We start from the raw sequence: 23205 nt of genomic DNA on the forward strand, positions 1-23205 counted from the left end.
CCACTTGCAAACCAAGACTTCACTAAATGGGACAAACAATCCCAATTGTACATAAAGCAGTGTACATAAAGACCCAGTGCCTCATCCGTAGCTAGCAGTGTACTGCACTACCACAGGACCTAGCATGTCCTACCATGCTCTGTAAATAACTCATGTACAGATACCGATATGCCTACTTTGTTTACTTGTTTATTGCACTGTCGTTCTATTGGTTGGACTCTATTATTATTATTATTATTATTACTTGTATTATGCACATCGTTGCGGGCGAGACCCCCCGCATTTCACTGTATACCTGTATGCCGTGACAAATAAAACTCTTGTATCTTGTATCTTGTAATTGAGACTCTGTATCCAGAATTTAGCAAATCCATTATCCGCACCCACGGAAAACACCAAATAATGCATGCAGAGCAGAACTAGGAAGATACCCACTAATTATCAAAATTCAAAAAAGAGCATTTAAACTCTATAATCACCTAAAAGAAAGTGACCCAGACACACTCCATAGCAAAGCCTTCACCTACAGAGATACCCTTGAGAGATGCCCACTCAGCCAGATAATTCTGGGACTCTGCTCACAAACATAAGCAGAGCCACCAGACAGAAACCACACTGGACTAAACCAAATGATAAGAAAACAAAAAGAAAACTATCTGACAGATTGGAAAGAATCAACCCAAAACCAGAGCAAATTGAAATGCTATTTGGCCCTAAATAGAGAGTGGCAGAATACCTGAGCACTGTGACTGACCCAAAACTAAGAAGATCCTTGACTAAGTACAGCCTCAGCGAGCACAGCCTAGCCATCGAGAAAGGCCGCCATAGGCAGACCTGGCTCCCAACAGAAGACAGACTATGCACCCACTGCACACAAGAAGAGGTGGAAACCGAGCTACACTTCTTAACAACCTGCCCACTATACCAAGACATCAGAGACATATACTTCCCACAAATTGCAAACACCCAAAGAGACTTTGAAAACATGGAAGATAACTCTAAACTCCCATACCTACTGGGTGAAATACAACAATGTGCAAACACAGCAGCAAGATTTGTGAGCTGCTGTGACAAGAAAAGGACATCCAACGGAATACAACCACCATAAAGACTTGTTGTTCTTTGTTCTTTGTTCTTTGTTCGATTATTATTTGTACCTATTAATTAAGGAGGTAGAGCGGTCATCTGGTAGTTGGAAGGTTCCCGGTTCGATTCCCGCTCCTCCCGGGCAGTGTGTCGATGTGTCCTTGAGCAAGACACTTAACCCCTAATTGCTCCCGATGTGCAGGTTGGCACCTTGCATGGTTGCCTCCGCCATCGGTGTGTGAATGGCTGAATGTGAGGAACAAAAATCGTGAAGCACTTTGGATAAAAGCGCTATATAAATACACCATTTACCATTTATATTATTTATTGACTTGACTTGACTTGGCTTGGCTTGGCTTGGCTTGGCTTGGCTTGGCTTGGCTTGGCTTGGCTTGGCTTGGCTTGACTTGACTTGGCTTGGCTTGGCTTGGCTTGGCTTGGCTTGGCTTGGCTTGGCTTGGCTTGGCTTGGCTTGGCTTGGCTTGGCTTGGCTTGGCTTGGCTTGGCTTGGCTTGGCTTAGCTTAGCTTGGCTTGGCTTAGCTTAGCTTGGCTTGGTATGGCATGGCATGGCTTGGTGTGGCGTGGCGTGGCGTGGCGTGGCTTGACTTGACTTGACTTGACTTAACTTGACTTGACTTGACCACACTGACTTGACTTGACTTGACTTGACTTGACTTGACTTGACTTGACTTGACTTGACTTGACTTGACTTGACTTGACTTGACTTGACTTGACTTGACTTGACCACACTGACTTGGCTTGACTTGACTTGACTTGACCACACTGACTTGGCTTGACTTGACCACACTGACTTAGCATTGGCTTGTGGCTAACTATCCTGCGTTGTATGAGGAGCAGCATGGGTTGTGCTGAGAAAGAACTCTGTCTACTGATGATCGACAACATGGTTGGTAGGTGATGAATTGGGGCTAAAGGTTCCAAAGCACAAGACTATCCCTTTCAGAGAGCAGGTAATATGCATGTGTAGCTGTGTAGAGATATGAGGTATGTTAGTGTGCTGCTGACATGATTGAGATGAAGAGGTCTCTGGCTGCTGGAGGAGGTCCTGCTGAGGTATTAATCCACTTTTAATGCCCCGATGTTGATTTAGAGGCAGTCATCCACTATAGTAAAATGGTGTTAGCATGAGTTATGCCAGGAAGGAAGTGTGCTGGCGTGCATGCGTGTGCGTGTGTGTCGATGCTTGTGTGTGTGTCTATGCCTGAGTGTGTGTGTGTGTGTGTGTGTGTGTGTGTGTGTGTGTGTGTGTGTGTGTGTGTGTGTGTGTGTGTGTGTGTGTGTGTGTGTGTGTGTGTGTGTGTGTGTGTGTGTGTGTGTGTGTGTGTGTGCGTGCATGCGTGCGTGCGTGCGTGCTGTGGTGTGTGTGTGTGTGTGTGCGTGTGCGTGTGTGCGTGCGTGCGTGCGTGTGTGGTGTGGTGTGTGTGTGTGTGGGTGTGTGTGTGTGTGCGTGTGCGTGTGCGTGTGTGTGTGTGTATGTGTCTATGCCTGCGAGTGTGTGTGTCTGTGTGTGTGTGTTCTGCTGCGATAGCAACGTACTGGAGAGATTGGGTGTAAATCGGGAGGATTCTGGAAGCGCTTGTAAGGAAACAATGAGACGAGGAGAGGATCTGGACTCTTAAAAAAAGCAACGGTATTTTCACAACTAGAAACCTTTTTCTTCTGCGGAGGGACAAAGTCAGGCCTGTTTTCTGGTTTTTCTTTCTTGTAACAATGGTAGTCTATATGAAATGTGATAAAGAACGTGCTTTGCTTCTGTGATTTGAAAGTTAAATACTGTATTTATTATGCTCCTAGTACCATATATACTGTCATGACTCATATTCTGACCCTGCACAATACCTCAAAATACACTGGCTTTTATATTTTATATTTCCATTTTCTTTTTTTATATGTGTATATTTTCTATTTCTATATTCCGTTCTATATCGTTCTAGATGTGTTGTATTTCTTGTCGTCTTTGTGCGAGCAGATCCTCTGTCTTGCTTTGTGTCAGGTGGGGTGGAGAGACACCGGGAACAAGATGATGATAGAGTATTTAAATTTTTTGTGTTGTTTTAATAATAATATAATGGTAATACAAATATGTAATTATTGTTAAGACTCTCTTGTTATCCAACACATCACTAGACTCTGTGTTAAGACTATCTTGTTATCCAACACATCACTAAACTCTGTGTTAAGACTCTCTTGTTATCCAACACATCACTAGACTCTGTGTTAAGACTCTCTTGTTATCCAACACATCACTAAACTCTGTGTTAAGACTCTCTTGTTATCCAACACATCACTAAACTCTGTGTTAAGACTCTCTTGTTATCCAACACATCACTAAACTCTGTGTTAAGACTCTCTTGTTATCCAACACATCACTTAACTCTGTGTTAAGACTCTCTTGTTATCCAACACATCACTTAACTCTGTGTTAAGACTCTCTTGTTATCCAACACATCACTAAACTCTGTGTTAAGACTCTCTTGTTATCCAACACATCACTAGACTCTGTGTTAAGACTCTCTTGTTATCCAACACATCACTAAACTCTGTGTTAAGACTCTCTTGTTATCCAACACATCACTAGACTCTGTGTTAAGACTATCTTGTTATCCAGAACCTCACTGGAATCTTTATACGGTTTCTTCTTGATATGATATGAAGATGGTGATTTCAATATCAATCATATTTATCTAACATAATTTGTACAGAGCAGGTGCAAGACGGGTCAGGGATTTTTTTTTATTGCATTTTATCTGTACTACAGTACATCCGGGAATATGAGGTAATGATATTATACATTGTGGACACTATACTGTAATGACTCGCCAGCTGCAGTAAAATGCTAATTCTTACTGTGCGCAGATGCCTCTGCATTGCTGCTGTCAGGGAGGAACACCCGCCAGGTTGAGGAGACACTTAACAGGGAGGTATGGGAGTCTGTGAGAGAATGCCTTATAGATAATAATAAGCTAGGCGGCTAGGTGGTGCAGTGGGCAAGACGCTCACCACCAATGCAGGAGACGCTGGGTTCGAGCCCAGCTCTCCGCATTGCTATCAGCTTGGCTGGTCGTTCATACTAATACAATTGGCAGTATTAGGGGGTGGGAAGCTGATGGGTGGGGATCGGACGTTGTGGACAGCGACTCCTACAGGTCGGTTGGTGCGCCTGCGCAGCAGAATCAGGAAGCGACGGGGGCGGCGTGCCCTCCAAACGCAGACCCCTGACGCTGAGAGATCGCGCTGTGCAGGTGAAAAGATGCGACTGCTGCTTCCTCGAGTACCGGAGGGGACACGTGATGTAAGGCTTAGTCCACATTGCAGCCGGCTTGTGGGAGGCATGGCCTAACAACATTCGAGACAGGGGAGGGTAGAATTGGACGATATGAAATTGGGATGGGAGAAAAATTTTAAATGGGAGAAAAAAGTAGATAAAAAAAATAATAATAATAAGCTGTCTCTACAGTCTACACTGAGTCCATACTGTTTTGTAACAAACGGAGACTACAGCAGGTGGATAGGATTGAGGTGACCTGTTTTGGTGACGGAATTGTGTCTAAATCCTCTCTGCGATCAACATTGGATAGGTCACTTTCAGGTGAATTCATTGCTGCTAGAGTGCCAGTCTGCCACTTTGATTATGCCTGCACTGCATGGTACATACTACATATCTACTATTACTATATCATCTGTACATATCCCTTACCTACTCTTACTAGTTATGCTGCTGGCCAGTATGACTTACTACCATAGTGTCTTTATACCTGTATCACTGTAGAAAATAATACTACAACTCTGTACATACTGTACATCTGATTAGCACTATTACTTAGTAGTACTAATCACCTGTACATTGTATATTACTCTTGCACTTTACTCTTACATTTGCACTCTGGTTAGATGCCAAACCTCTTTTCATTGTACTGTATCTGTGCTGTATAATGACAATATATTGTAATCGAATGTAATCGAATGAAATCTAATGTAATCTAATCTATTCTAATGTAATTTAATCTACAGTGGTTTTACATTTAAACATTTAAAATAAAAACAATATAATTGGGTACATGGTAACTGTACCCCTCAGAACACATGTTGGACTACAGGAATTTCAAGCAGTGGGTTTTCTGTCTGTTCAGGTAAGGATGGTGTAGTCCTTGTATGTCATCGTTAGTCGTACTGCACCTGACTATTAGGGCTGAGCCATTAATCAAGTTTCAATTTCAATGATGACTGTGAAATGAATGAATGAAAACTATTATTGTGCTGCATGCCGTGTTGCTCTCATTTTGTCTCGTGTTGTAAATGCAGTGCACCCTTCCTTCACAGCGATGTGGGAGTCGCAGCATGTTTCTCCAGTTATTTTACAACATCTTCAGTAACTTGTAGAAGACGACAGAAAGGCAGCCTTTGGTTGAGAAGAAAGACGTCGTCATATGATGTTCTCAAATCAACGAGGAATCGTGTTTAATAATCGTGATTATGATTTTTGCCATAGTCAAGCAGCCCTACTGGCTATATAGGTTCACAGACAGCCCTGGTCCACACAGCATGGCCACTGTAGAAGAGCTGGTGAGTGTAAGTGTAAGAAACCAACCCAGGGTTAATAGTGAAGCACGGAGCTCATTCCTCATACTGGCACCGTGCTGTGGAATAGCCTCCTACTGTCTAATAAACTGTCCCAGAGTCCAGGGACGTCTTTAACGTCAGGTGAGCGCTCAAGATGAGTAGCTCTTAGGGAATAGTTACTATACGAGGGCAAAGTCTGGTCCTTGTGGCCTTTTTAGCTGTTATTTAATAATATGGAAATTATAGTTGCATTGATGTGCGATGACGGAGGTATGTGATGATGTCAGGCACATGTAGATTTATACAAGTGGAAACAAGTGGAATATCTTTCTTGCATTGCTGTGCATGTTTGTTTGTTTCCCAATTAATCAACCTGCTGGGTATGTTGTGTATGGCTGAGCCTTTCCATCGTGTGGAACATGAAACAAGAACCTCCAGTACATTCTTAACATAGACATTGAAGTAACAATATGAAATATTGTTATTATCAGAAATAACATCATGTACTCCCTCTAACTAATCACATGGATGGATGTGTTTTGTCAACATGTTTTTTTTTAACAGCATGCAAAACAAGAAAATCAAGACACAGCAAGGAGAGAGAGAGAGGGAGAGTGAGAGAGAGAGAGAGAGAGGGAGAGTGATAGAGAGAGAGACAGAGAGAGAAAGAGGAAGGGGAGAGAGAGGGAGAGTGAGATAGAGAGAGACAGAGAGAGGGAGACAGACAGATAGTGAGAGAGATAGAGACAGAGAGAGAAAGAGGAAGGGGAGAGTGAGATAGAGAGAGACAGAGAGAGGGAGACAGAGAGAGAGTGAGAGAGATAGAGAGAGAGAGAGAGAGAGAGAGAGAGAGAGCAGAGAGAGAGAGAGAGAGAGAGAGAGAGAGAGAGAGAGAGAAAAGAGAGAGAGAGAGAGAGAGAGAGAGAGAGAGAGAGAGAGAGAGAGAAAGAGAGAGAGAGAGAGAGAGAGAGAGAGGGGGGGGGGTGAGTGAGAGAGATATAGAGACAGGGAGAGAGAGAGATGGGGAGAGAGAGAGACCTACAGACTTGTGTCCTTTTTCTTCTCCTGTTCTTCAACAATGGCCTCCTGCAGAGAGAAGAAGAAGAAGAAAACACATGCATGTGTTTTACTGTCATGTGATCAGTACTTTACATGTCATGTGATTAAGCATTACATCACACGCAGGAGTGTGTTATAGGAATTAGATCATGCCTAGGGGTGGTTGTTAGGCCTGACGCGCAGCGGAGGGTCGTTAGACCCCCTAGGCATGATCTAATTCCTATAACACACGACTACAAGTGGTGTAATGTCTTTTATACAATGGCCGAATTCACCCAACCTTATTGCTATAGAATAAACACACAGTAATTGAAGCATAATGGAGATTTATTCACAAAACCATCAACAGATGTCATGTATGTCATATATGTTATGATGCATTGAATCTGATGTAAACAAGACAAAAGTCTTTCTCTGGTCTGCATCCCCTTAACAATTGTGTGTATTATTGAGCCGTACTGTATTGTACCCATTCTGCAATCTGGTAATACAATTTTCAATCAATCAATCAATCAATCAATCAATAAAATGACAACCGGTTGGATTGATTGAAATTGATTGATTGATTGATTGATTGAAAATTCTACTAGGTAACTTTACTGTGCTTCTTAAACAAGATGTAGCAGTACTGTCTATCTGTATGTCATGTATGTCATATATGTTATGATGAATTGAAAATGGGGGACCCTGATGTAAACAAGACGAAAGTCTTTCTCTGGTCTGCATCCCCTTAACAATTGTGTGTATTGAGCTGTACTGTATTGTACCCATTCTGCAATCTGGTAATAAAAATTTCAATCTATCAATCAATCAATCAATCAAATAACAACCGGTTGGATTGATTGATTGATTGAACATTTTACTAGGTAACTTCACTGTGCTTCTTAAACAATATGTAGCAGTACTGTCTATCTGTATGTCATGTACGTCATATATGTTATGATGAATTGAAAATGGGGGACTCTGATGTAAACAAGACGAAAGTCTTTCTCTGGTCTGACTCTGCATCCCCTTAACAATTGTGTGTATTGAGCCGTACTGTATTGTACCCATTCTGCAATCTGGTAATACAATTTTCAATCAATCAATCAATCTGACACAAAAACGTTGTTTTTCGGGCACAAAAAAAAACTTCTGCAATTATTATTATTATTATTTTTTTTTACGATTTTTCTTTTGTTTCACAATGAGTCATGACAAATTAATTACATAATCCATGTGTATGTAACAAACTAACATATTCCAGTTGACAGTATCTTTTTTGGAGGATTCGTTCAAAAGCTATTCATACTTCCATTTTTCTATCTATGGCGGATTGATTCAGACAGAAAAAATTAAGTAATTCGGTTGTGGGAGGGATCTGGGGTCACGTGTGTTATACTAAATAACAACCGGCAACTTCACTGTTTCAGCCAATCAGAATCAATAAAAGTGCATGCCATTGTATAATCAGTACTTTACATGTCATGTGATCAGTATGCTACTGATGGCTACAGAACCAACATTTTTCTATGTTTAGGCTTAGGTCTACCAAAAACTAAAGTAAAACATTTTGATCCACATTTATGGCACAAATCTGATTATTACAAGGACTTAGAGTACTTTAAACTAATATCTGAGAAAGGAAGTGTGTACTTTAGACTAGTATCTGAGAAGTGAAGAGTGTACTTTAGACTAGTATATGAGAAAGGTAGTTTGTACTTTAGACTAGTATATGAGAAGGGAAGAGTGTACTAGTATATGTGAGGAGAAGAGTGTACTTTAGACTAGTATCTGTAAGAGGAAGAGTGTACTTTAGACTCGTATCTGTAAGAGGAAGAGTGTACTTTAGACTAGTATCTGTAAGAGGAAGAGTGTACTTTAGACTAGTATCTGTAAGAGGAAGAGTGTACTTTAGACTAGTATCTGTAAGAGGAAGAGTGTACTTTAGACTAGTATCTGTAAGAGGAAGAGTGTACTTTAGACTAGTATCTGTAAGAGGAAGAGTGTACTTTAGACTAGTATCTGTAAGAGGAAGAGTGTACTTTAGACTAGTATCTGTAGGAGGAAGAGTGTACTTTAGACTAATTTAAGAGGAAGAGTGTACTTTAGACTAGTATCTGTAAGAGGAAGAGTGTACTTTAGACTAGTATCTGAGAAAGGAAGCGTGTACTTTAGACTAGTATCTGTAGGAGGAAGTGTGTACTTTAGACTAGTATCTGTAAGAGGAAGAGTGTACTTTAGACTAGTATCTGTAAGAGGAAGAGTGTACTTTAGACTAGTATCTGTGAGAGGAATAGTGTACTTTAGACTAATTTAAGAGGAAGAGTGTACTTTAGACTAGTATCTGAGAAAGGAAGAGTGTACTTTAGACTAGTATCTGTAAGAGGAAGAGTGTACTTTAGACTAGTATCTGTAAGAGGAAGAGTGTACTTTAGACTAGTATCTGTAAGCGGAAGAGTGTACTTTAGACTAGTATCTGCAAGAGGAAGAGTGTACTTTAGACTAGTATCTGTAAGAGGAAGAGTGTACTTTAGATTAGTATCTGAGAAAACCCCTTTCCAGTTCTGCTGACTGTGAGTGTTGAACAGGATGGCTGCTGTTCAGAGAGCTACTGAGAACCCTTGTTGTTGTCCTGTTTTGAAATCACTGCTAACACAATGGTATAAAGCAGCCCTCCGTTCAGCGCTCCACTCAATTAAACAGACAGTGTATCACTGGAAACTGCATTAGACTAGAAGAGGAGTTGACAGGAAGAAAGACAGACACATGTATACATACTGTATGGATCTGTGTGGTGGGGGGGGGGGGGGGGTATGGGAGGATGTTTGCATGTGTGTGTGTGTGTGTGTGTGTGTGTGTGTGTGTGTGTGTGTGTGTGTGTGTGTGTGTGTGTGTGTGTGTGTGTGTGTCTGTGTGTGTGTGTGTGTGTGTGTGTGTGTGTGTGTGTGTGTGTGTGTGTGTGTGTGTGTGTGTGTGTGTGTGTGTGTGTGTGTGTGTGTGTGTGTGTGTGTGCACGTGTGTGCATGCAGATGTGAGTTAGTGATTAAGTGACTGACTGGGTGAGTGAGTGACCTCACACTTGACAGAAAATGTCTGTACTGTTAACCCCTTCCCCTAGTAAAGATACAGCTGACGTAGATGACATGCAGGTCTGTATCTGACGTAGACGACATGCAGGGCTGTATCTCACTCTAATGTTACCCCCCCCCCCCTAGTAAAGCTTTGTAGACAACATTCAGGTCTGTATCTGATGTAGGCGACATGATTGATTGAAAACTTTATTAACAGATTGCAGAATGGGTACAATACAGTATAGCTCAATAATAACAACTGCTAAGAGGAGGAAGACCAGAAAAATACTTTTGTATTGTTTACATAAGGGTCCTCCATTTTCAATTCATCAAGACATTTATGACATACAAGACATACAAATATACGGTACTGTGTATAAAAAAGAGATCATAAAAAAATATACATCCGAAGGGGAAGAAACTGTATATTGGAAGGGGTTGGTTGGGTGGGGGTGGGGGGATTTTGACATTTACCGGGGCCAGTTTATAATTGCAGCCACCCGTAGGTGCTCTTTGAGAGCGGTTTTGAAGGAGGGTAGGGATTCACATTCCTTTATGGCTGTGGGTAGGGCGTTCCACATTATTGTGGCATAATTGCTAAATGTGTTTAGTCCCTTGTTGAGCCGAATCTGGGTTGAAGGTGATTTGTGTCCCTCTGGTGTTGTGGTCGTGGACTTCACTGACCTTTAGGAAGTATTTCGATAGGTACATGGGTATCTTAGTGGTGTAGTGTATCTTGTAGACCAGGCCCATTGAAGTTGCTGTACTCTGTCATCTACTCTAAGCCATCCTAGATTGTCAAAATGGGCAGGGGTGAGGTGGGTTTTAGGAGTAAGGCCAAGGAGTAGTCTGACCAGTTTGTTTTGTGATGTTTGTAGCCTTGTTTTTATGGCCTTGTTTTTATGGCCTTTGAGGTGCTTTGGTACCATGAGGTGCAAGCATAGTCGTAGAACCCTTAAATGAGTGCTCCTGTTAGAGTCTTCAAGGTATTCTTATTTACCAGAGAGGAGATCCTGTACAAAAATCTTGTTTGTTGGTTGACTTTTTTGATTACATTCGTTGCCATTTTGTCACAGGAAAGATTTGCCTCTAGGATGGAACCCAGGTAGGTAATTTCATCTTTCCTTGTGACAATATTGTCACCCATTGTAACTGAGTTGGCCTTGCTGAGTTTGCTATTTGATCCAAAGAGAATGGATTCCGTTTTACCCAGGTGTAATGATAGTTTGTTATCAGCGGTGTGCAGATTCTGTGCAGGTTCAGAGCTCAGGGTTTTTTCAACCTGCAACTTGTCCCTGTCGGCTGTCAGAGACCAGCAGGGCAGAGTCTGATGACATGTCATTTGCGTAAATTAGGAACAGTAAGGGTCCTAGACAGTATGCTTCCTTGTGGAACACCACAGCTGACTGTGAGGGGGGGGCAGTGTACTGTTCACCTCCACCATCTGTTCTCTCCCCTCCAGGTAGGATTGCATCCAGCTCACTGATGAACTATCAAAACCAAATGCTTTTAGCTTATCAATCAGAATCGAGTGATTGACAGTGTCGAAAGCCTTTTGGAGGTCCAGCATGACCATGGCCTTGTTAGGTTGGAGGGCGCTCAGTTTTTTTTAACACCTCATCAGTTGTTACCATTTCGAGTTTGAAATCATCTTTACGAACCCCTAGGTTTTTGTAGAAGGCTAGGATGTGTTCTACACCAAAATGCCCAGAGTGGGACGGTAGTTTATTAACCAGTGTTGTGGCTATGTTTGTAAAGAAGATGTTTAAGTGATTGGCCACATCCAGCTTGTCTGTGATGAGAGTGTCGTCTGTCTTAATGTTGATGTTTGTAGATCTGGTTTTCAGTTTCTTACTGCAGCCTAGTTGGTTGTTGATTAATTTACAAAGCTCACAGGGTTTGTTGTTGTTTTCCTCAGTTTTATCATAATGTTACCCCCCCTAGTAAAGATACAGCTGATGTAGACGACATGCAGGTCTGTGTCTGATGTAGACGACATGCAGGTCTGTGTCTGATGTAGACGACATGCAGGTCTGTGTCTGATGTAGACGACATGCAGGTCTGTGTCTGATGTAGACGACATGCAGGTCTGTGTCTGATGTAGACGACATGCAGGTCTGTGTCTGATGTAGACGACATGCCGGTCTGAGTCTGACATAGACGACATGCAGGTCTGGGTCTCACTCTGATGTTGTTGACGATGGCGGCCCCCTTGCTCTCTGCAGCCTCAGGGTTCCCGATCAGGTAGTCCCAGGCACAGAACACTCTCCAGCAGAACGTGAAGTTCTCATCGGAGGCGCTGGCCAGACTCAGGCGAGAGTTCTTGGCCATCCTGCAGAAAACAGAACAGGGAACACATAGAAACATACCATTCAATAACAGACGATCATATCTTATCATGTTGAATAACTGATTAACTTTATTACATGTTACAATGACGGGAAACTTGGTCCAGGTTTAAAGCAAACTGTGGCATGTGGCGATTATTATGATTTATACTTATTTAATATACATATATAATAAACATGAATGATGTGTGTTTATTCTGGTGGAAACACAGCGAATATGACGAAGCATTCATTAGGATATGGTATTAGCATATGGTCCATATATTATCACAATGTCATGTCTATGATTCTAATGTAGAGGCATCACCCAATATGGTGTAAAATAGTATTTAAAAAATTGAATTTAATAGAGCTATTATATCTATCTATCTATCTATCTATCTATCTATCTATCTATCTATCTATCTATCTATCTATCTATCTATCTATCTATCTATCTATCTATCTATCTATCTATCTATCTATCTATCTATCTATCTATCTATCTATCTATCTATCTATCTATCTATCTATCTATCTATCTATCTATCTATCTATCTATCTATCTATCTATCTATCTATCTATCTATCTATCTATCTATCTATCTATCTATCTATCTATCTATCTATCTATCTATCTATCTATCTATCTATCTATCTATCTATCTATCTATCTATCTATCTATCTATCTATCTATCTATCTATCTATCTATCTATCTATCTATCTATCTATCTATCTATCTATCTATCTATCTATCTATCTATCTATCTATCAATTACTTAGAGTAATTTCCTTGACATTAATTAAGTTATTCCTATCTGTCCTGAATGCTGGTCTTAATTCATATTACTGTAACCCTTTCACTACCACACTACAGAAGGTTCTTTCACTGCCACACTACAGAAGGTTAACCCTTTCACTGCCACACTACAGAAGGTTAACCCTTTACTATCGACGGTAAAGTGAAAGGGTTACAGTAACCTGCTGTTGTGTGGCAGTGAAAGGGTTAAAGGAACACTACAATAGTATGGGAAATCAACTTTCCATCTTCTTCAGAGTCAGACAAGAAGATAGATACCAATTTCCTCTCTGTGTTTTCAGTAGAAAGCTATCCAGCTACACGGTAGCCTAGCTCAGCACAAATGAATGAAAGCGGATACAGACCAGCTAGCCTAGCTGTTGGCCAAAAACACCTCTCCCAGAGTTTTAAGCTAGGCTGGCTGGCAGTGGTCCGTATCCGCTTCCATTCAATTTGTGCTAAGCTAGGCTAGCTTGCAGCCAGATAGCGCTCTACTGAATGTGCAGAGAGGAAATTGGTTTCTATCTTCTTGTCTGACTCTGGAGAAGAGTGCATTTCCCATAATGTTGGTGTGTTCCTTTTTAAGGCGACTCAACTGTTATCACATCAGTATCAGTGAGGTGTAAAGATACTGTTTTAATTACTTTCTCAGCAGGATGATGAAGCTGTAGGCGAACACAGCCATGCCGACCAGGAAGTAGGCCAGAGGCAGCCGGTAACCGGCACTACCGATCTTCCTTACCCTGCCGTAATAACCATAAAACAATACCGAGTACTGGAGATAACCCTGAGGAGAGACAGACACAAACACACACACACACACACAGACACACACACACACACACACACACACACACACACACACACATACAGACGCACGCATGCAAGCACACACACACACACACACACGGTTAATGAAAATGCTATCATATAAATCATGTATAAAACTGTTAATGTCAAATGCTGTAAATTATATAAATTATGTATTATCAATGCTGTTAATGTCAAATGCTGTACATTATACACTTAACATAATATAAATGCTATCCTGTTTAAAGGGCACATATGGAAAATGGGTCTTGCCTCGTCTATGTATGACATGTTATTTAGGCACTAGGGGGAAATGAGATAGTCCTTGCCGTTTGGCCAAGGTTTTCAGATTACTGTAACAAGCCTAGACAAGCTGTTCAGAACTGCTTCCCCTTGATGATGTCACAGTTAGGCCTTTCACACCGGCCGGGCTATCTATTCGGCCGAACCAATTATTCCCGGTGATAACGCGCCGGCCGGTTTGAGATTACGTTCAGGAACCGGCTCCGGCTTGGAGCCCGGCCGGTGTGAAAGTCCTGGGAACAGAAGGATGGAAGAACACCAAGGACTGGTGTACCAAGCTTGTAGCATAACGATAGGTTATGAATATAACCGTAGTTCTATGAGTACTAGTGACGCTCAGCGTCATCTGCACATATCTCACTCCAGTGACGTGCACTGAATAAAAACTTCACAAATGCACCTTACATACCAGCATCCGTCTGGCCACACCCCCATCTGCTACCTACATAAGCAGGGGTGGGGCCACACACTCATCTCCTTCTCAAATTTCACCACAAGGCAAGATCAAAGGCCGCAGTGGCGTCTAGACGCTGAGCGTCACTAGTACTCATAGAACTACGGTTATATTCATAACCTATCGTTCTATATCGTACTAGCTTCCGCTCAGCGTCATCTGCACAACGGGAGCTGAGCGGGAGCTGAAGCTCGACAAATGTACCCCACTGAGGCCCCCCACAACCATCAGAACCGGGGAGGACCGAGCCCCCCGACCCTCCCTAATGGAGGGATACCCTCCCTATTGGAGGACAGGAGGGAGACGGATCCGACCGTGCGAAGAGGAACTCGAGCAACTCAACGCACAGGGTGAGCAGACCGTGGCTTGACCCCACGACTACGCACACGCACAACCCGCATGCCACCAGGGAACGAACGGAAGGAACAAACCTCGTTACCGCCCCCAAAATCACGGGGTCAAGAGCAAACTCAACCCCGTGGCAAGGCCGTAGCAGCGGAGCGTGAAGGAAGACCCAGACCCAGAAGGGACTGGATCCCCCCGGAAAAAGGGGGCCCGGAGAGGCCAATGACGCCACAGCATCAAGACCTCACCAGGCGGTCACTAGTGACACCGCCCCCCACATCGCCAGCGTATTCGGACCGAGCCGAATTGAGCTAGTTGTCGATGTTAAAAAAGGGGGGATTACTGCTACATAATGCTGCCGCGACAGAGAAGGCTGACACGATTGGCAGACGTCATGAATGTGCAGGGGCACTCTCAACCGGGTAACCCGGGAGTTGACTCCGATCCAACACACCAGGGAATCAACCACCCTCTTGGTTCCACATGCGGTGGTTGTTCCTATAACCCGTCAGGAAAAAACTCCAAAACACACCTGCGGGTATACACTGGCTATACCGCAGTAAGTGTTTCAGTTTTCAAAAAGGGGTTATCACAGGCCTACGGGTTGACGAAAACAACTTCGGACCGGGCCCGGCGGACCGGGAAGCACACAGGGATGCCAGAGGAGTTCTATAAAGACCACCTCAACAGCCCCCTCTCAGCCATGCGTAAGCGGGAGAAGAGAGGGGCGAAAAGAATGGAGAACCAAGCCCCTTCATGACAGCACAAGGTACAACATGTACCAAACAACAGTGTCTCCAAACGCCCAACCCTGTGACATCCGGGCCGACCCAGCATTTTTCCCCCTGAAAAAAGCACAAGTCCCTCAGGGTACCAGAACAGAAGATCTGCGTCCCCGGCGGACAACGGGTTAACTGACCTGGACCAGCGTGACCATAACCAGTCCCGTGCCCTAATCACGCCGACATCCCCACTCCAGGAGAGGGGGTAGGTACGCGTGTCGATCTAAAATATTATAGAGGGCGCCACCCAGACGGTCCTATTCGTACCGCGCTCAGTGGCCCACCCCAAGGGCGTGAGACCCCTCTACCTATGCTTTGATCTATTCCGTTAACATCCCCCAGATATGAACGAGAATTCGTCGAGACAAACCTAGTAAACTGGCGCTCGGAAGAGAAAAACTCCATCCCAGTTGCCCTATAAAAACGCCGTTTTAATAACGAGCAACCAAGGCACACCAGCCTCATGCGTGATTCCTATCAGAAACACCCAGAGCCAGCACTAAGTACACGTCGAGACCCAAAACACATCAATGGATAGTCTAACGAGACACCAGATACCGTTCCTCCAAGCCGCCTGGGGAACGACAATAAGCCGCTTTTAAAATTTTACATTTTTCAGAAAAAATAATACGGACATGGGTCCCATGCGACGCGGCTGAGGGAAACACCACCCTGTCAACCACACTTCATAAGAGGGGACGGTGAGCGACGTACCCCTATGACGGGGGGAAACCCATGACTCAACAGACCTGTAAGGCGAGGAGTCAGGGAAACCCTAAACAATACCCTGTCCACCTACTCCAAAAAGGAGAGGACGGGGAACCCCCAGAGAGACTTCCCACGTGAGCTGTATAGATTGAAAAGAAATATTGCAACATTGAGCTATGTAACACTTGGGTTAGGACTCTCCGAGGAGGAGGCTCTGAACCAATACACACTCAATAATCGAATTGAATCGAATACACATACAATAGAGCAGAACTCCTTTTTGAAGTTCTACTCACCTTGACAATCTGAGGAGGAGGCTCTGAAACTCTGAGGAGGCTCCCTCACTGGGAAGGAGGGTCCGAACTCACAGAAGGCACTTCTCCCTGAGGAGGAGCTTCGTGAGGAGGAGGCTCTGACAACTCCCTGAAACAGATCCATAACATGGAACCTGAACAACTCACGGAAGTCTTACCAATAGAAACACGCTCAGTGACGTACTCTATGGCGGGGGAATTTCCGCGGTGCACACGCCCAATCTTTCAGTGCGTGGGACCAGGAAACTCCCCCCCCCCCCCCTACCCTGTAACGTGCCGAAACAGCAACGTGACAGGAACCCTGAAGGACAGGGGGTTTTAACCCCTGACCAATCAGAAAAGGGGAGGAAAGGTTTACCAGTTTACCCCTTTATGACCCCTCACCCCTGAGACGATGTAATGACAAAGTAGAGCCATGACCCAGTCATAGCATGCTACATGAAGCATTTAACAGCTTCACATAGCTCATGTGCTAACCTGCTATCTGATTTGTACTAAGGAAAAAACACAGAACAGAGAGGGCCCCTTTAAGAGCCCCGGTACCAGACTTACACATGTGCTTCTGTCGGCCAAAACCTAACCCAGTAGTAGATCTCAACGACACACACAACCCTTCATCACAACAAAAAATGGCAAAAGTACACTCTTACTACAGAGGAACGCCGTTTTTCATCACGAGAAAGACATAAGTCCTTGATTACGTATTGGCCACAGGCCTTGCTAAGCACACATGATAGTGACCAAACAACCTTTTCCCTAGGAAAATAATCGTTTCTCAAGCGGAAGCACAACCCCAGCAGCTTAAGCTGAGGGTTACATCGTATCCCCACAAACACAGTGACACAATATATTGTAAACAAACATGTCTGAGAGGAGGGGGGAAGCCCCAGGGAAACCGGGGGGGTCACCCCTCCTACCTTACCCTTGATATGACCAGGTTGAACAGGTACCCCTGTTAATATGTGAACATGCTGTTCATTGTCATCACAGGCTGAGAAAAGGATTCATTCCTCAATCACATGTCACTAAGCATAGCTTCACAGGTTATTACTAACCCTCTTAGTTGTGAGTTCACCCACGTTACAACGTTACATGAACACACATGTTCTCATCACAACCAACCAGTTCATTTTTACACATGTAAAAAACAACGCCGATTCACTATGGAGATAGAAGCTATACCAGTGACAAGACAATTCACACACAACACGTGTCGTATCCTCAATGTATTGCAGCAACACATGTTTTGGAAACATCGTTATTACAAAACATTTAGAAGGGAAGAAAAGAAGAAGTGTTTAAAGTCCGGTCAGGACTCCTACCTTCACCCTGAGCGCAGGCCGAGAGAACAGCAACACTGGTTAACGGGACACCGAGTTGAACCCAGCATCTCCTGCGTTGGTGACGAGGATATGTCCGCTACGCCACCCAGCCGCCGTTCTCCATGTTGACGAAGTCCTCGCTGGCACTGGCACCCGGGTGTAGGGTCGACTAACATTCTCTGTCAAAGATGACGTCGTAGTCAGAGTGTTTAAGGCATGTTATAGTCACAGTAACGTTTCAACAGTGTAGCATTAAGCTAACAGCCGTCCGACTGATAGCAACAAGCTAATGTTTACTAGCCTAGTGAACACAACGAGCTAGCGCCGCAGCTAACAGCTGACTGGCTAACACAGTAGGCCACAAACTAGCACGCCAGCTAAGCAGCTATCACCTGAACTGTACACAACGACATAATAAGCCACACTTCAGACAGGCCGCCGCCTGAGTCCCTCCCCATCCTAAGAGGGAAGAGAAAAAGAAATGTCAACACAGTTTTCAACTGTGATTTACCAGACATACAGCGGAGCCGGCACAAATCACATCCGGGCTGCAGCCGACTTGAGCATGGATCTTCCGATAACGAAGCTCCATGCCCACATTTCCTCGTTAGGGTGTACTTCCACATTCATGTGAAAGATGGGGCCTGCACGGGACAGAGAAGCATCCGCTCGTCCAGAGAATCCCGGGTTTTAACCAGGTCTCGGTCGCGGCCCACTAGGTTGACCATCATGGGCGTCAGACCAAGATCCTCCGTCCGCCGCTTAAGAAGCCGAACAGAGGACCCTAGTCCGGTAGGGCGGGCCATACTTTTTTTTTTTTGGAAAATCAACCGAGTGGGGTGTCTAAAATATGTGTTTTTTTGTGGGGAATTCAAATATGGGATTATTTTTCTAATCGGATAACTCCTACCTACATTGTTTTGGATTTCAAAATGGCCGATTTGACCATTTTTCACCCCTTGGCCATACATGGATGCCAACATGAATCTGAAGGAAATCCTAACATGCAAAGTGTCTAAATGATGTGTTTCTTAATGGGGAATTCAAATATGAGTTCATTTTTGGGATAGGATAACTCTAACCTACATCATTTTGGATTTCAAAATGGCCGATTTTACCATTTTTCACCCCTTGGCCATACATGGATGCCAACATGAATCTGAAGGAAATCCTAACATGCAAGGTGTCTAAATGATGTGTTTCTTAATGGGGAATTCAAATATGAGGTCATTTTTGGGATAGGATAAATATAACCTGCATAATTTTGGATTTCAAAATGGCTGATTTTACCATTTGAACCCATTGGTATTGTATTACAAAATTGCAAAGATAAAAAATATATGAGAAATCATTTATAATGACAAAGCCATCAAATGTATTAACAAGTGAACTGTATATAACTGGATACAACTCCAAAGATCAATAATAATAATACTAACAATAATTAATTGTATTTGTAATGCACACAAACACCTAAGTGCTAAATCTCGATCTCCTGACTTCTTGAACTTTGCCAGGTTCCAATATCTTGATTGGACTCATTCTTGGATGGCAAGATCTCCTACTGTACTGCTTTAGCCACCAACCTACAAACACAAACTTAAAGTCAACGTCAGCCATAAATAGGTGAGCTCTTTCCAGAACTACTCAGCAGAAACCTCTGTAACCATTTTAACAAACGTCTCAATGTATTGAGAAAATCCATGGGGCTCCATCAATCCTCTATCTTCTTAAATTTGATCAGGTTGCACAAGTCCTGCTTGGATTCATTCTTGGACATCAGCCTCCTGCTGGTCTCCTGAGCCCTGATCCCTCCATCCCTTTTTTCTTGTGAAAAGTACTTAGCAGAGGCCTCAGTCACCATTTTAACAACCCTCTCGATGCTTTGTGTGTAGCAAGGCCAGTCGAGAACCTCCATGGGGGTGTTGATTAAGTTCTTCACCTCGGAGGAGCAGGTGAGAGGTGGCTCTGACAAATCTTCTGACCAGCTGATTAAGCCACCAATGCTGGAAGCGTCACTATTGATGTGAGGTGTTCTTCTGATCATGACACAGGAGTCTCCCAGCTGAGTGTCTGGATCCCCCTCTCCCCTGATGGCCAGGATTCTCTCCACCCCCTCAATTCTCTCTTTTTGATCCTCAGAGCACAGCAGTGTTTGGAGGATGGCTTCACTGTGGGCATACCAAGCAGATCTTCTCACAGTTGGCACAAGGTCTTATCAGAACCTCTCTCTTTCAGCCAGGCAAACAGGACCTTAGCAATCTTCTCTGCATGGGACTCCTCTTTAGTTGCTTTCTCTGGTGTAAAGTGGAACAGATAGTTGCTGCCAGGCTCACTAGCAACACTATAGTGTTCTTCCTTGATCTTTGCAGGAAAAGATTGGTCACTGCCCTCAGCTTCCATCATCACATTGGTCATGTCAATCCGCCCATCAAAGAGGATACAGGAGATCCCCCCCTCCTCCCTGCACTTCTCCTCAAACTCTTCCCCCAGCTCTTGCATCAACTTTTCTTGTGCTCTCTTAACCTTGTTCTTATCAATCACTTTACTTGTGTCATCTTCTAAGATGAGTCCTGCATCAATCAGAGCTGCAGTTGATATAGCTGCAGTTGGCCTTAGACCTATGCCATACCTTACACTAGCAAGGGCGATGTTTGGAATCTCATCATAATTTTTCCGTAGCTTTGCTGAAGCTGCAGGGTCAGTTTCAGGAATGAGCTCAACGTCAGGGACTGTAAGGAAGCTCTCAACATCCTTCCTGGCAACCTTGTCTGCTGCTGCAAAGCTTTCTTCTTTGCCCCTTCTCCTTTTCTCTGCCTTCTTTTCCATCCCCTGCCTTTCCAATGTTTTAAGAAGATAGAGGATTGATGGAGCCCCATGGATTTTCTCAATACATTGAGACGTTTGTTAAAATGGTTACAGAGGTTTCTGCTGAGTAGTTCTGGAAAGAGCTCACCTATTTATGGCTGACGTTGACTTTAAGTTTGTGTTTGTAGGTTGGTGGCTAAAGCAGTACAGTAGGAGATCTTGCCATCCAAGAATGAGTCCAATCAAGATATTGGAACCTGGCAAAGTTCAAGAAGTCAGGAGATCGAGATTTAGCACTTAGGTGTTTATGTGCATTACAAATACAATTTATTATTGTTAGTATTATTATTATTGATCTTTGGAGTTGTATCCAGTTATATACAGTTCACTTGTTAATAAATTTGATGGCTTTGTCATTATAAATGATTTCCCATATATTTTTTATCTTTGCAATTTTGTAATACAATACCAATGGGTTCAAATGGTAAAATCAGCCATTTTGAAATCCAAAATTATGCAGGTTATATTTATCCTATCCCAAAAATGACCTCATATTTGAATTCCCCATTAAGAAACACATCATTTAGACACCTTGCATGTTAGGATTTCCTTCAGATTCATGTTGGCATCCATGTATGGCCAAGGGGTGAAAAATGGTAAAATCGGCCATTTTGAAATCCAAAATGATGTAGGTTAGAGTTATCCTATCCCAAAAATGAACTCATATTTGAATTCCCCATTAAGAAACACATCATTTAGACACCTTGCATGTTAGGATTTCCTTCAGATTCATGTTGGCATCCATGGTCAAATCGGCCATTTTGAAATCCAAAACAATGTAGGTAGGAGTTATCCGATTAGAAAAATAATCCCATATTTGAATTCCCCACAAAAAAACACATATTTTAGACACCCCACTCGATTGATTTTCCAAAAAAAAAAAAGTATGGCCCGCCCTACTAGTCCGGGGTCGGCTTTCGTAAAATTGTCAGCTAACCCCCAAGCGTTAACAGACAACTAGCGCTCGCAAGCAAAACAGTACTTACCCAACACGGAAGCACCCAGTTCTCACAACAGCCAGTGCCTCCCACAGTCCAGCTGGGGAGTATAGCAGCGGCGCAAGCCCCTAATACGAAAAAGCCGGTGGAGGTCAGAATGATCATCATCTTCCAGACACTCCAGTGACGAAGACAATATCGCCGTATTTTCTCGAAAATAGTGAGAGAGAAAATAAAGATATAATGTCAACGTATCTCCTTGTTCTTCTGTTTTCCTTTCTCCAGCTAATACTTTCTTATCCTCGCCAAGTGATTGGTATACAGGCACTATCTTGTGGATGAAATTTGAGAAGGAGATGAGTGTGTGGCCCCACCCCTGCTTATATAGGCAGCAGATGGGGGTGTGGTCAGACGGATGTTGGTATGTAAAGGTACATTTTGAAATTATTCAGTGTATATACGCTGAAGCGAGATATATGCAATATGACGCTGAGCGGAAGCTAGCATGAAACAGAACTGACTAGATGCTTTGGAACGTTTAACTGACTAGATGCTTTGGAACGTTTAACTGACTAGATGCTTTGGAACGTTTAACTGACTAGATGCTTTGGAGCATTTAACTGACTAGACGCTTTGGAACGTTTAACTGACTAGATGCTTTGGAGCATTGAACTGACTGACTAGACGCTTTGGAACGTTTAACTGACTAGAAGCTTTGGAATGTTTAACTGACTAGATGCTTTGGAACGTTTAACTGACTAGAAGCATTGGAATGTTTAACTGACTAGATGCTTTGGAACGTTTAACTGACTAGATGCTTTGTAGCATTTAACTGACTAGACATTTTGGAACGTTTAACTGCTACCAATGAAATGTTTCGAAGCAGCGATGCAGTGATTCAATAAATTATTTTTTGCAATAGATATATTTGATTCAGTGGATTAATGGTGACAAGTAGACGTATGCGCCATGTAATCTTTTTAGGCTAATGAGTTTAGGTAATGATCCATTCTATTCTTTGAGTGTAATACAGTATGCAGAGGAAGTGGCCTTGCAACAGAGGTCAAGGAGGAAGCAAGGTGATGTTTAAATAATGCTGCATTGTATCTGTCTCTCTGTGTAATGTAGTATTGACTATTGACATAACAATAAGAGAGAGAGAGAGAGAGAGAGAGAGAGAGAGAGAGAGAGAGAGAGAGAGAGAGAGAGAGAGAGAGAGAGAGAGAGAGAGAGAGAGAGAGAGAGAGAGAGAGAGAGAGAGAGAGAGAGAGAAACCAGATGGTGTCCGGGTCCTGATTGACAGCTTGTGTTTAGGTCTGTTCATTTGTGAGGAATTTGACAATATAAAACCAGGATAAAATCTATTGTAATGGATTACTAATAAATTATCTATTGTAATGGATTACTAATTAAATACATTGGTCCTCATTCTCGAACGTGTTCATAAGTGCCT

At 43.1% G+C, this 23205-nt stretch overlaps 1 protein-coding gene across 1 annotated transcript in view; it reads right to left on the reverse strand.

The window, feature by feature from the left end:
- tmc3 (transmembrane channel like 3) overlaps positions 1-23205 on the reverse strand; it is a gene marked incomplete at both ends in the record, with an annotated part of 185268 nt that overhangs the window by 83715 nt on the left and 78348 nt on the right. The window contains 3 exons of the mRNA XM_084307555.1: positions 6711-6754; positions 11965-12112; positions 13553-13695. Coding sequence (XP_084163681.1) covers positions 6711-6754; positions 11965-12112; positions 13553-13695 — 335 coding nt within the window. The remainder of the gene's footprint in view (positions 1-6710; positions 6755-11964; positions 12113-13552; positions 13696-23205) is intronic.

The sequence above is a fragment of the Notolepis coatsorum genome, assembly GCF_963971535.1.
Source record: "Notolepis coatsorum genome assembly, chromosome: 2".
In the NCBI taxonomy this organism is placed as follows: Eukaryota; Metazoa; Chordata; class Actinopteri; order Aulopiformes; family Paralepididae; genus Notolepis; species Notolepis coatsorum.